At 34.0% G+C, this 13,719-nt stretch overlaps 1 protein-coding gene across 1 annotated transcript in view; it reads right to left on the bottom strand.

The window, feature by feature from the left end:
• LOC129219010 (serine/threonine-protein kinase 10-like) overlaps positions 1-13,719 on the bottom strand; it is a 131,926-nt gene that overhangs the window by 98,356 nt on the left and 19,851 nt on the right. Inside the window, exon 4 of the mRNA XM_054853330.1 lies at positions 1,082-1,154. Within this exon, the coding sequence (XP_054709305.1) occupies positions 1,082-1,154 (73 nt within the window). The remainder of the gene's footprint in view (positions 1-1,081; positions 1,155-13,719) is intronic.

Here is a 13,719-nt window from a genome sequence, read left to right as displayed (position 1 = left end):
AAAGTGAAATGAATAAATGATCCTTTAAATCCCTGACAATCTTAGCAATTTATTTCTGTTAGATATTTTTTTTTTTTTGCCATCGGCCAACAGCATCGGCCATCGGCCATATTTGAACAATCGGCCAACAATCGGCATCGGCCCATCGACCAAAAAATGCCATCGGTCGAGCCCTACTGAGAACAAGACATTTCGCCATTCTGTCATCTATGTCGCTCTAGTTGAGCACCATACTAAACGTTGTTGTCTATGTTGTGAGGTCAATGGTAGTCTTCTTAGCGAACGCTGTGATGGCAGACCACATGCGACCGAATGACGGAAAATGGTTCTGGATGACACGGGAACATTCAGGGTATCTTGCACCTGCTGCAGAATCGAGGAACAAGTGACTTGTGAGTCTGCTACAGCTTGTCGGTGGATGCATCGATCCAAGCGTTCTGACATCACTCTGACTGTCCCTGCATCCCTCAATCTTGCCACATTTTGTTGTTCCAACCATCTTCTGCCCAGCCGATGCACCGTGCTCTCATCCATGCGGGTATCAGCTGCGATCTGACATATGAAACAACCTCCCCTTCTCAGTCCGATCAGCGTACCCCTCGTAAAATTGTCTATCTGCTAGAAGTGCCTTCGTTGATGGCAGCCTGGCATCCTCTCGTGTTACACGTATCCTCCAAGACAAAAACAAAATTTCTTTGATAATTCTCGAGTCAGAAATAACGACACGAATACGGGGGAACGACACGAATTTTTGCGAATTGATAGGACCCCCCCAAAGCGGGGGCATTGTTTAGCTTATAGGTAAATCCGGCCCTGATTTTGCATAATAACTTCTGCTTAAATAAGAAAAATCACCAAGACTATTTTGAAGTCATACTTTATAAACAAAGTAATTTTGCAGTTTTACAATCTCCAAGAAACCTTGACAAGATAGGAAAAATGAAATTCATTTTTAAAATCAGAGCTAAAAAACCACACAAAAGCGTGTGTGATTAGCATCAAATGAGCGCTAGACAAATATTTGTAGGTAATAAATATTCTACTTGTAAAAAAACTATACTGAATAATAAATAAAAATTACCAATAAGGAGTCCCAATAAATGAATCTCTCTTTTGTAATGTATCTTTGTTCTTTGCAGACACTCCAAAATCAGCTGCAAAAAAAAAAAAAAATAGAAAGGATTATTTACTTTAATTATTACTTATTATTGTAACCAAGAAGTTACAATATATAAGAAGGGAAAAGGGCTGTACTGGAAAATTAAGTATGTTTTTGGCATGGTAAAGAAACTGTCATAGCTGATATTCTTAATTTGAGAACCAGATTTCTTCTAATCATGCTACTTAATTTCGAGTGCTTGGCTAAAGCAGAAACCTATTTTTTGTGTTTTTTTTATTTCTTTTTTTTTTCTTGCATGTCCTATTTATCACTCTAAATTATTCTATAAAATATATACCTTTATTTTATTCATATTATGAGATTCTTGTTTTGATGTTTAACTAATTATGACTTTCTTTTTGGGGAGTTATTCATGTTTGGAACATTATCCAGAAAATGTAACTTTTGAATGCAAATATTTTTCAATTTCCGAAACCTTTTGTCTTCTTTTTTTCATTCTTACATGAAAGTGTTACCTACTAGAAGTAACCATAAACAATGGCCCATCTAAGTCCCCGTTATTTTACTCATAAACAAAAAAATTAAAAAATACCTTGTCCACGGAAGTAAAAAAAAGGATATAAAAAAACGTTTAATATTTAAAAAAAGAGGCCAATTTGATATCTAAGAAGTAATTTTGTTAATTGAGCAAACAATCAGCTAGTTTAATGATTAGTAGGAATATAATACTAAGCTCTCTTAATTAAAGTATGGCTTAGTTAGTAGTTTCAAATGTATGTTAAAAAATAGTATTTAGTAAATTTGTGGATATACTGGCAGTTTACAATTTTGGTAGAATGCCTATTATTGATGTATTTCAAATCCATCGTTTATTTTCATCTCAGAAATAATGACTTGATAAGGTCTGTCACTGAGGTGAGATTCATGGAGGTGAGGAATTTTCCATTAAAATAGCCCTAATAGGTACATTTTTCAGGGATTTTTTTTTTTTTTTTTTTTTGTTGCTACAATCTGCACATGTTAAGCATACGAAAACATGTTAACTTCTTTTTTTACATTAATTTACATCCCTGAAATTCAAGTTCACGGAACTGAGAAGTCAGAATAACCATACTAAGTTTTTAAAGCAAAATCTTTTTGTTTTTCGACAAAAATCTTACAACTTCAACTATTGTTGAAAATAAACAAGGGGGTTCCCTTGTATCATGGAAAATAAAATTTGATGTTATTACAGCGACGTATTAATAAGGAATGGCATTTTGTGTTTGGGTAATGGAGGTGAGAATTTATTGTTTGACATGACTTCTTGTCCTACTAAAACGAATTAAAATACAATATTAAAAAATTAAATATACTTAAACAATTAGTATTTGAGACACTTGTGAAAGGAATAATCAATAAATAAGTATATACTTTTAATTAAACAAGTTATTAAGCAACATAAACATTCACACACTGTGTGTGACATGCCACGGAAATGAGAATTCACATGTTGTGAACCAAAAATATACTAAAATAAAAACTATTATTAAAAATTGTTGGCAGGTTTAAATAGATATATTTTTGGTGAAATTAAAAATCATTATTAAATGAATTGTTCGTTAAAAGTTTTTACTGTAAAAGGTATGTGACAGAAAAGTAACACTTTTTGAAGAATGACCCGTTTGTGTTTTTTTGTACTTGGAATGTAATGCCTGTACAATACAACGTGTCCTCGTTCAACCTGAAAGATGTCCATTTTTAAAACCCTTAGTCCAATTGTTGTAGTTGTTACTAATACCACTCAGATAACCGAGCTCAGGTAGCAATTGCAAGTTGATTTAAGGCAGTGAGAGACAGCTTCCATTTTAACAAGCACCATTTAAGCGGAAGTCCAAATCAGCTCAGAGAGCACAAGGTAGATGGAGGCACCATATATCAACATTTCACATTTAAAACCAAAGAACGACTGGTTCAGCACCCCCAGGAGGCTTTATGACCACAACATATTTAATGTGACCCAATCACCATCAGTGAACACAGAGGATCTTCGAGCAGGTGCTATTTTAAAGTTGTTTAACCAAGGAGAATGAGTTTCTTTGCTTGTTGTGCTTTGGTAAGCAGTATTTGATGCAATATGCCATTTCAAGTAGCTTGGAAAAGATAGTTGATGTCCAGGAAGTGTATAAAAATGAACAGTTAACATTTCCGTTAATAGTCAGCCTATCCAAAGGGAGTTCAATAAAATCCTTGGATTTTCAAGAGAGAAGTCATTCAAGAGATGGGAATATGCGACCAATCAGTGCGGCTAAAGGCAAAGTTTAGACAGAAGTTCCAAAAAGTTCAGCCTTTTGCTGAAGAAAACAAATTTCAATGACTCCAAAGATGCCAGAAACATTTGAGACAGTCTGCAAGTCCATGCTGAAAAAGATTACCCTTCACAAATGAGCAGCTTTTTACCAACTCATAACTCCCAGATTATAGGATTTGATCTGTAGACACTCCAAGCACCTTAACAAATGTTGAACATCGGTAATATCTGAAGTCAGGCTTGGTTTGTGATGGAATTAGCACAAGCAGGCAAAATAATCTGCCGTTTTTGTGGATGAGGGCGCAAAATGAGTCAAAAATATACCAGAGGTACATTTTAGAAGCTGTTGTACTTCTGTGGGCCTAAGAACACTTCGGTAATGTAGAAAAGACATTTCAATAAGACTCCGCACCAATTTATTTGGCCAAAAAGACCAGAGTGTGCAAGGCACATTTTCTTTACACGATATCATCTGTAGAGTGGATGATCTGCTTGCTAGAACTCAATGCCATGGGTATGCCAGTCTGTATGGCCTACTTTAGAGTGTAAAGTCTATCCTATATGACACAAAAGTTCGGATTCTTTGAAGCAATTGCTTTAGAGGGAATAGGATTGATTAAAGGAAAAAGACTTTTGGCCCTTGGCAGAAAATTTCAATAAGAGGTTGAGCCTCTGTATCACTGCAAACGGCGGTCAGTTTGAAACCAGTTGAGTTAATGGTTTACTCATATTATCTTTTGTGTTTTGCTAATTTATTTATTTTTATAAAGTTATATGAAAAATTGCTTGTCCGGATCTTTTTGTTGCACCTTTTGTTGCACCTGTATTAGTGACTATACTAGTATTGGTGATGTAGTTTAAAACTAAGGCTTCTCAGGGTTTGACCTCTCCCCTCCCCCAGAATAACCAGCTTTAATCTACTTCATGCTGAATGTAAGAGCATTAAATGTGGAAATCTACTGTTAACAAACATGAAGACAATTTTCGTCACACCCAACTTGAAAAAATAATACTAAAGAACAGATTTTTAAAAAAATATAAGAAACACATCTGTTTTATGAAAAAAATGTGAACATGTTATTATGAAAAAAATGTGAAAATGTGTTATGTGAAAAAAAAAATTAAATTTTATTTTTGCCACTGCCTCGACTGTTACTTTCATTCAACTTAAATCAATAATAGGGGCATCAATTCTTTTGGTGAAAAAATCTCAATTGTAATACAGTGAAATTCCGATTTAATGTTTCTCAAGGGATTGGGTTAAAAAAACTCAAAATACAGGAAATCCTAAATTACAGGAAATATATAGAAAGCAAAAAAAAAAACAAATAGAAAAAACTAAGAGTAGTAATGATAACCTTTTCAAAACATATACAGTAAAACCTGTAAAGTTGACCACCTGTCTATGTTGACCACTTTTGTCAGGAACGGAATTTGTCCTATCTCATATAATGAAGCAAAACCTCTGTAACTTGACCACCTCTCTATCTTGACCACCTGTCTATCTTGACCACTAATGTACGCCGAATTTGGTTTGAAGTATTGTAAAAAACCCTTTGTTAGTTGACCACTTGGTTTATTTTTTAAAACTTTCTTCAGCAAATTATTTTATTTTATTATTTATTAATTATTATTATCATTATTATTATTATTCGATAGCTTTCCAAGAATGTTTTTAATGCTTTGATGACAGACTAGCATTTTACTAACTAAACAGCAGCATAAAGCTTATGCTGCTCTTTATTCTCTAAACTTGTTTTTCATTTGTTGTTCTATTTGAGATAGCTTTTTGTTCTCTGTTCAATGAAAATAAGTGTCAGTAGAAAAGTTAAATCTTTTCTTTCAGTTGCAATATGTTATGGCAACATAGGAATTGGGGAAAAAAGAGCTGGCCCGGATCTAGCTATTTTGGGCCTCCCTGCAACAAAATATGTTGGGCCCCTCCCTAGTGGCCAGCAGTGTCTATTTGTAAAGTGCATAAGTCTTAGTGCTAGTTTTTTTCTATTTTATCTTCAATTTCTAGGGTCATTAGCCCCTTTAAGGATGCGGGCCCCTCGCACTGCGGATACACAGATCTGGGCTGCTAATGAGTAAAGTTACATGTTTCTGGTGCAAGGGATTAAGAGATAGGACATTTTAATTTTGCCTTTATGAACTGGGAGAGTCGAGCTTGTTACTCTTTGTGCTATACATAAAAAGGCTTCAAAAAGAAAGTTAGTTGAACTTGAGATTAATAAAAAGTATGAAACATTAAAATTAATTGAAAATGGAGAAATCCAGAGGAAATTAGCTGGCATATATGGAATTTCTAAACCTACAGTGTCTAATATAGTTAAAAACAAGGAAAAAATAGCAAAATTATTTTTTGTTTATTATTAAAAATACTAATAGGTATTTTTTAATTATTGTTTCACTTTCAATAATGTTAAACACTGAAAGTGAGTTTAACAGAAAGAGTACATGATGCAAGAAATGACAAAAAGAAAAAAAAAAGCATTACCGCCCTTTATAAGTTGACCACCTGTCTAAGTTGACCACCAAAGTGCTGAACCGCAAGTGGTCAACTTACACAGGTTTCACTGTATCAATTTTTTACAAGAACATTATTATACATACCATTTTCGATCATTTTAACACATTTAGTAGCGACTCCAGCCGTTTGGGTTGAAAAGAATCCCTAATAATAGATTGTTTTTTAGTTATACAGTTCAAAGTAAATGCAGCCTCCCTGTGGCAGAATTTTATTTTACTTTCTGCGACAAATTTTCTGGACCTTTTTTCTTTCTGCAAGAATGCTCCGTGAAGTAAAAAATGAACTAATGGACAAACTTAAGTGCAGTTCATTTCAAAAGTGAAAAATTTTGTCCGAGTATGCGCCATGACCTCCCTCATGTGAAAAAAAAAGAATTTAAAACAAGTACTGGAGCAAACAAAAGTTCCCTTTCCATACGAAGAAAAAATAATTTAATTAGAATATACATTTAGAAAAAAAATCTAACTTCTTCAAAGAGAGAAAGGTTTTCATTCATGTAAGCACCCCTATCTGAATATCTGAATAACGATTGGTCAGCCCAAAATACTACACAATTTATCAAGTATTCCATCTGTTTTCTGTTGCTGCAACTTGCGACATCGCAAATAAGCAATTTTTAAGGGCTTAAATTAATTTTTCAACAGAGGTGAAAAAAAAAGCAAGCACAAGTCTTTCAAACAAACAACAAACACAAGCATGTGCGTTGCCAGCCACTCTTCTTTGATCAATATACAGGGTTGCTTTAAAATCGCTCCACGTGGTGAGAAGTTCTGGTTAGAACTGGTTTTAATCCCTGCGATACCTCCCGATCTCCGATGTTGCAGACTACCACAGTTATCAATGATCGCTCGATTTGGCGCTTGCCGATTTTTTTTTTTTTTGTAAAATGTCGCAATTATTTTATTTTTCGTGGGAAATCAGCCTTTTCCTTAATTCATAGTCCAGTTACATTTTTTACCGTGAAACAGCTATCGTTTGGTATTGTTCTGCAGAATGATTTTATTGCTGACCTTTTCTTCCCCAATCCCTTTTTTTCCCTCCTTAGTTCAAAATCTTTCTGCATAAACTCTCTCTCATTCTGCGACAATGTCGCCGTGTCGGCAGCTTTCTGCCACGGGGTGCAGCCTCTTTGAGGCTCAAAATACTTAGCAAAGTTTTTTCCTGGTATACATGAGAAAGAAGAGTCCCTCACTATTTGAAAGCTCTTCAATGCAATATTGAATGACGGGATGAGCTGCGCTTCTGGTTCCTGTTCATCTTCATTGGTGGATGAAAAGTCTAAAAGGTAAGCGACATGGATGGAGCAGTAGCATTTCTGTTATCATAGATTAACGTTCAACAATGTGGATTATCTTTTAAAAAGCACACATCAGGGATGAGAGTGGTCAGAGAGCAAAAAGAAGGAAATCCAAAAAAAAAATTTGTGAAAGAAATGATATTCAAAACCACATCAAAATAGGACCTGGAAGCCAAATGATATTCAAATATTCAACAAAAAACGGCTAATTTAATAGTTTTATAGGTAATACATATTTAATTAAGTATAAGTTATAATTTAGTACAATTTGTTGTAATCCCTGAGTCCTTGAACAAAAGGTTGGGGGAGCTAGAGGTCAATTTTGGCTGCATTACACAATAGTGTCACCCTTTCATATTTTTTAAGAGAAAAATTAATTTTTTTCAGTAAAAACATTTGAGTTTATAGTGTTAAATGAGTGAGAACATAAATTTTAAAATTAGGTCTGTTTGTAAAGTAGAAATTTGCAACAGGGAGAAAAATCTAAAATTTCCTTACGTGCTAGAACATACTTCTCATAGTAAGAATTGAAAATAAATATATATGTACACTGCTTGACAATTGCTAAGGAACAAGTGATTTATGCAAATTTGTATCTCAACCACCTGGCCAATGGAAATAAGCTCAAGTTCAGATGGCGTGGTAGACCAAGACTCGTTATCTGTATAAAATACAGTGCATACAATCTCAAGATTCGTACGAAAATTCACGCTGTTTGGGGTTTTTAACAAAAATAGTACTGGATGTTAAAAAAGGTTTTTCTCTGAAATTCTGTTTGGTTCTTGAAATACTTAAGAGTAAAATGTCAGCAAGACATCATTTGAGTATCTACGATCGTGGACAAGCGGTTGGACGACTGAAAGCAGGTCAAAGTGTCACCACTGTGGCTGCTGCAATAGGTGTATAAAAAAGTCTCCCGATCTCCCGATTAAAGACGGCCGCTGAAAGTGGAAATGTTTTGCAAAAGCATGCGAGGGGTCAAGGTAGGCACACCACACTTTCAGAGGATCGCTATGTAGCCCTCGTGGCAAAAAGGAACACAAATTTCACTCTTGGACAGGTAGCTCCAAATCTAACAACCGCTACCGGTATGCATGTTTCTGCAAAATCCATCTCACGGCGAGTAAATAATGTCGGTTTGTATGCAAGGAAGCCCGTACGTTGCATCCAAGTTCAATCACGTCATTGTGGAGAGATATTACGCTGGTGTAAGGAACATGTTGGTGGGATCATCAAAATTGGTCTAGAGTGATGTTCTCTGACGAATCTCGTTTCAGTGTGACAAGTGATTCTGGTCACAAACTACTGTGGAGAGAGCGTGGAACACGTTATGCACAAAAATTTGTTTGCGAACGTGATCGGTACGACCCAGGCGTCATGGTGTGGGCAGGCATCATGCACAATGGCAGAACACTGCTTCCCATTTTTGAATAAGAAAGCGATACGTCACAAATGTATTGCAGATATGTTAAGCTGGACCATGTTCATCTGTTTAGGGGGAGGGGGGCTGTAGATCCAGACTTTCTCTTTACGGACGACGATACACAGCCACACTGGAGCACTGAAGTGTCAGACACACTGCAAAGTGAAAACCTTCTCCGTATGCAGTGGCCTGCTTACTTTCCCGACTTAATTCCAATTCAGCTTGTCTGAGAGGCTTTTGGCAGACGTGTTAAACGAAGAACCATCCCTCCCAGAACAGTACAAGAACTCAAATCCGCATTGAGAGAGGAGTGGGAAAACATCCCCCAAGCACTCCTCAATAATTAGTGGGGAGTATGGAAAACAGATGTAAATTGTGCATCAGCGTCCCTGGTAATCATACATCATATTAAGGTACTCATGTCTCCATCATTCTGATCTAGATCATTTTTTTGTGGTTATATGAAAATCATCTAAGTAGGATTATTATTTTTATTTTTAAGTTTTTACTTCATTGATGCAGTAATATCTGTATTATTTTGTACTTATAATAAACACACATCCTCCCTACTAACTATATACTTCGTTCTGTTTTTTTAATCATTATCTATTCTAAACTATTACAAAAAATGTAATTGTTCCTTAGCAATTGTCAAGCAGTGTATATAAAGGATTGTTTATCTTTTTCCTCGCTTTGGAACCCAAAATTTGTTTTTAAAAACTTCCTAATACGAATTTGGAATTAAAAGAACAACTTGCAGCTGCATCATTTAATCATGAAATCCCAAAACTTTTAACAGGCTTAAGGGGTTACAATACCTCAAAAATGTTGAAACGATCAAAAAAATTTTTTATTGTTTATTTCAAAACTAAAAACTATTCTGAACACAAGGGAGAAGTTTCATTGTTTTAGTTCAAATATTTAAAAAGTTATGAGTGGTTTTAGGCCATGCTTACTATATGTTCTTATCTATCTATATATGTATAAAAATGGATGTATGTTTGTGGGTGTGTGGGTATGTGTGTATGTTCCTTATACAAATCCACAGTTTTCGTCGGATTTCTTCCAAATTTGGCACAAAGGTAAAGTGTTGCTCAGGAATTCATATAGGCGGGTTTTTGGAATTTTAAAAACACCCAAAGAGGTCTAATTTCATATTTTGAGTCATAAAATTGCTCTTTTCTGCACGATCGAATTTTTGTATAGTTATGAATTATGTCTAAATGAAAAGCCCGTAAAAAACTGCCCTAGATGAAGTTTCTTCAAAGTTTAACTGTAATCGTTAAATTTGTGAACCTTGGTTCAAAGCAAATGAAAATGGTTAGCAACATATAACCACCAGGAGATATTTTAAATGCAATCAACACAAAAAGTATCCTCAACCATGGCCGTTAATGTCGATTAGCGACAAGCGTAAAGCATGTTTGGAAAGAAAGCCGAACGAAAAAGAAATGCTGTTTTTCGGTAGTTCTTAAATTGCACCCGGAAAAGACATAGGGATGCATTGAAACACCGTCGGTTCTTCATCAATTTGCTTGCGCATTTTGCTAATAAGTTTTCAAGTAATAATACCGTAACAATAAACGAAATTTTGATCTGTATTTTCTGCATAACCAGCACAGAAAATACTGAAATGAGATAGGTATTAAAAATGCATTCAATCATCGAAGTACAATCTTCAACAGTTTTAGCATTAGAATACTAAACTTATATTAAAACGATATCCTTGCAACGGAAATTTAATTTAATATTGTATTATCCTTAAACAAATCAATATGTATATGTTATTTATACTATTCCATGATTTACCTAATTCGGTTCACCTAAGTTTCACTGAAATCGCTCCAGGTTATCAAAGAAAAAGGGGTAAAAGTACTAATAGGGGTAATGGATTGCAAAATAATCATTTTTGTGCATAGTAGTGAAGATTGAATTTATCTTTCAAGGGGGAGGGGGATAGTCATGGGGTTCATTACATGTACATAAACTACCATACTAGGATTGCTAATGTGTGGTGAAATAAAAGACTGTGCACCTTTAGACCCGAAACCACACGGAAATGTAATACGGCGGAATTAAAAGTTTTGGAAGGGTAAAAGTTTAAAGTTCGAAAAAGTGCAATGAAATATTAATATAAATTTAAACTTTTAAAATGCATAAACTGTCTCCATTTTTATGTAAACAAGTTTCTTAATCGTTTAAAATTTTATGTTACTTTAACGCTCGAAGGAATAGTACACCTGATGGAGCATCTTCGCTGACTAGCAATAATTTTAAACCAGTTAGCGGGTATGATGCAACTTTTGACACTAAGAGATTGCTACTGAAATGGGCATGATGAAATATTACACCACATTATAAAGTTTTTTCTTTTTAGTCTTCATCGTAAAATTAGTTGAGCAAAACTCCATTTCCAGTTCCAAGACTCTCAGTTCGATAACTTTTATTGTAAACAATTGAAAAATATTAGTGTTTGTAACTACCACTAAGTAATTCAACTGTCATTGAAAAAATGGTGTAAGATAAAAATGGATACGTATCAGTGTTATAGAAGCAACTCTGTTCACAGTGGAGGGATAAGGTGAAACAATTTGTATCTCATGTATAACCACTAATCGCAATACATCATTCTTTAAACTTCAAGAAATTAAAATCTCCAGTAAGACTTAAGTTCTGTATCACGATCAATAAGTCAGAAGGGCAGGTGATCAAGTACTTTAAATGCATGTGAAAATTACCTATTTCCCATATAGATAGCTTTATGTTGCATGCTTAAGGTTGGGTTCACTCAAAAATGTATTTCATTTTGCTGCTGGAACAGGGACTAAGAATTGTATTTAGGAGCAAGATTTGAGTTAAATTTACAAATTAAAAAATTTTGAATAATTTAACTTTTTAGTGTTTGGATTACGTTTCTAAACATGGAAATACATTTCCTTCGTTTTGAAGCTGCGGATATGGGGAACAGAATGTGCAACAAGCTTTTGTAAAACATAAACAAAAAATTGTCTAATATACAGTTGTAAGTAGAAACAAGACGGTTTTTTTTTTCTTTTATGACCTGCAAATACGCAGGTCATAAAAGAACCTGCTTTCTTTTTTCATGACCTGCAAATAATTTTTAAAAAAATACGCAGATAGTAACCAAAATGTGTACGCCTATTTCTTTATAAGGCAGTTCAATTAACGGGTTTTATATAGTTCGTTCCATAAGTTCGTGTTCACGTACTCCATTTTTAACGCTTAATGTAACTTAAAATAATAACTGTAACTATATCTATGGCAACTATTATTCAGTGGAACCATTCCTACCCCTCATTACGACTGTGCCTATGTAAATAAAAATTTCGATATTCTCAAAGGAATACTTTAGAGCAGCAAAGTTAAATAAGTGCTCTTACTACCTGCATCAGTTTGAGTTATCATGTACAACATTTACGGCAAAAGTGTAAGGTTTTAAAAATTGGAAATAAAATTTTAATCAAGACAAATTTTGAATCGTTGCAAGACACCAATATTAATGTCTAACTGTCATTTTCACCTACGGAAATAGAAATTTGACATAAATATAAGAAAATAAAATGTAGTTGATGTACGTCTTTTTATGAAACTTACACTTATCCAATTTTACTACATGGCATGCTACTAAATCTACACGGAAAGGGCAAACAGACACATTTTGTGAAATTATTTATACTAAGTGACAGTTTTCTACGGAATGTGCTTGCATACCTGAACACTAACAAAAACTTATAAAATGAGTCTACCTAACACGTGAAACCATGAAAGTAAAAACACCGCCAGAAAACCCGTGAAACGGAACGTTAACGACTATTAATAACAATGACCGGATTCCTTATTTTCTGTACAGTGGACTATCTGTTTAGCTTTTGGACTATTGAGGATGATTTTTATATCTGAAAATATTGTAACGGTGTCATATTTTGCATATATTTATAACTGATAAAAGCCATTGAATTTTACTCACAACTCTTTCTAGGAAGACATTCCATGATTTTTTTTTCCAGAATAAAGTGTATGTGAAGAGTACTACAACATGCTTTAATGTCTTGAGGTATACAAAACCTTCAAACACAGCACAACGGTTTTCGTATTCGAAGCACCACGTAAAAGGTTGTCCCACAAGATATGCAAGACAATCATTTGGCTCTGCACTAAGACAATGGATGTACTGCCCATCTGTTTCAACCGCAGACAACGTGCCAGTGGACACGACAGAACCAAAGAACATTGTTGACATAACCCCGATAACATGCCTCATGCTTTTTCGTTTTTACTTGATGCTATTTTTTCTGCAAATGCTCAACTTTCTGTGCTATTTACAGTCTTGGAAATTTGAGCCTAGAGTGGTGTGAATGCAGGTTTTTACTGTCATTTAGATAGAATTCCTCCATTTAATTATCTAAAAGATATGTTGCATTGAGAAGCACCCGGGCAACGCCGGGTATTAAGCTAGTGCAAAATAAAAACTTTAAATTGCTTTTTCTCGATGATGGTTTTTTTGTGTTTTCATGTCATTAGAATCCCTAAGGATTTTTTTCTATTAAAGATAGAGCTTTAAAATAATACTTTTTGCAATTGGGATAACATATTTGACAAAACTGTGCATTGGATAAGCTTTTTATAAATTACTCAAATGTTTAGAGACTGTTAAACCCTTAATAACCAAATTTTTATTAAAATTCTTTTGATTTTTTTACATAATTAATCACAGAAAATTTTCTAATAAACTCATAAGCAAATGAATGCACAGATTTTTAGAGATGATTATAGTGATCGTTTAGCAAAAAACATTTTTTAAATTAGTGCAAAAATAAAAAAGCCTTAAAGATTTTAAAAAATTAAAATTTTAATGAATTTTTTGAACTTTTAAAAAATTTGGCTATATTTTTTAATTTTGAAAATAAATTATTGATTATGAAATAAGTACGCATGTTATGGTTTCAAAAAAATATAAAATTTATTTAAATTTAAAAAAATTGTTTGAAAGGTGCTGTGACCCCTTAAAGCCTAAACCATTTCAGATTTTTCAGAT

The sequence above is a fragment of the Uloborus diversus genome, chromosome 3 (genome assembly GCF_026930045.1).
Source record: "Uloborus diversus isolate 005 chromosome 3, Udiv.v.3.1, whole genome shotgun sequence".
Lineage (NCBI taxonomy): Eukaryota > Metazoa > Arthropoda > Arachnida > Araneae > Uloboridae > Uloborus > Uloborus diversus.
The sequence above is the reverse complement of the archived record's forward strand: the minus strand, read 5'-3'. Positions and strand labels throughout refer to the sequence as shown.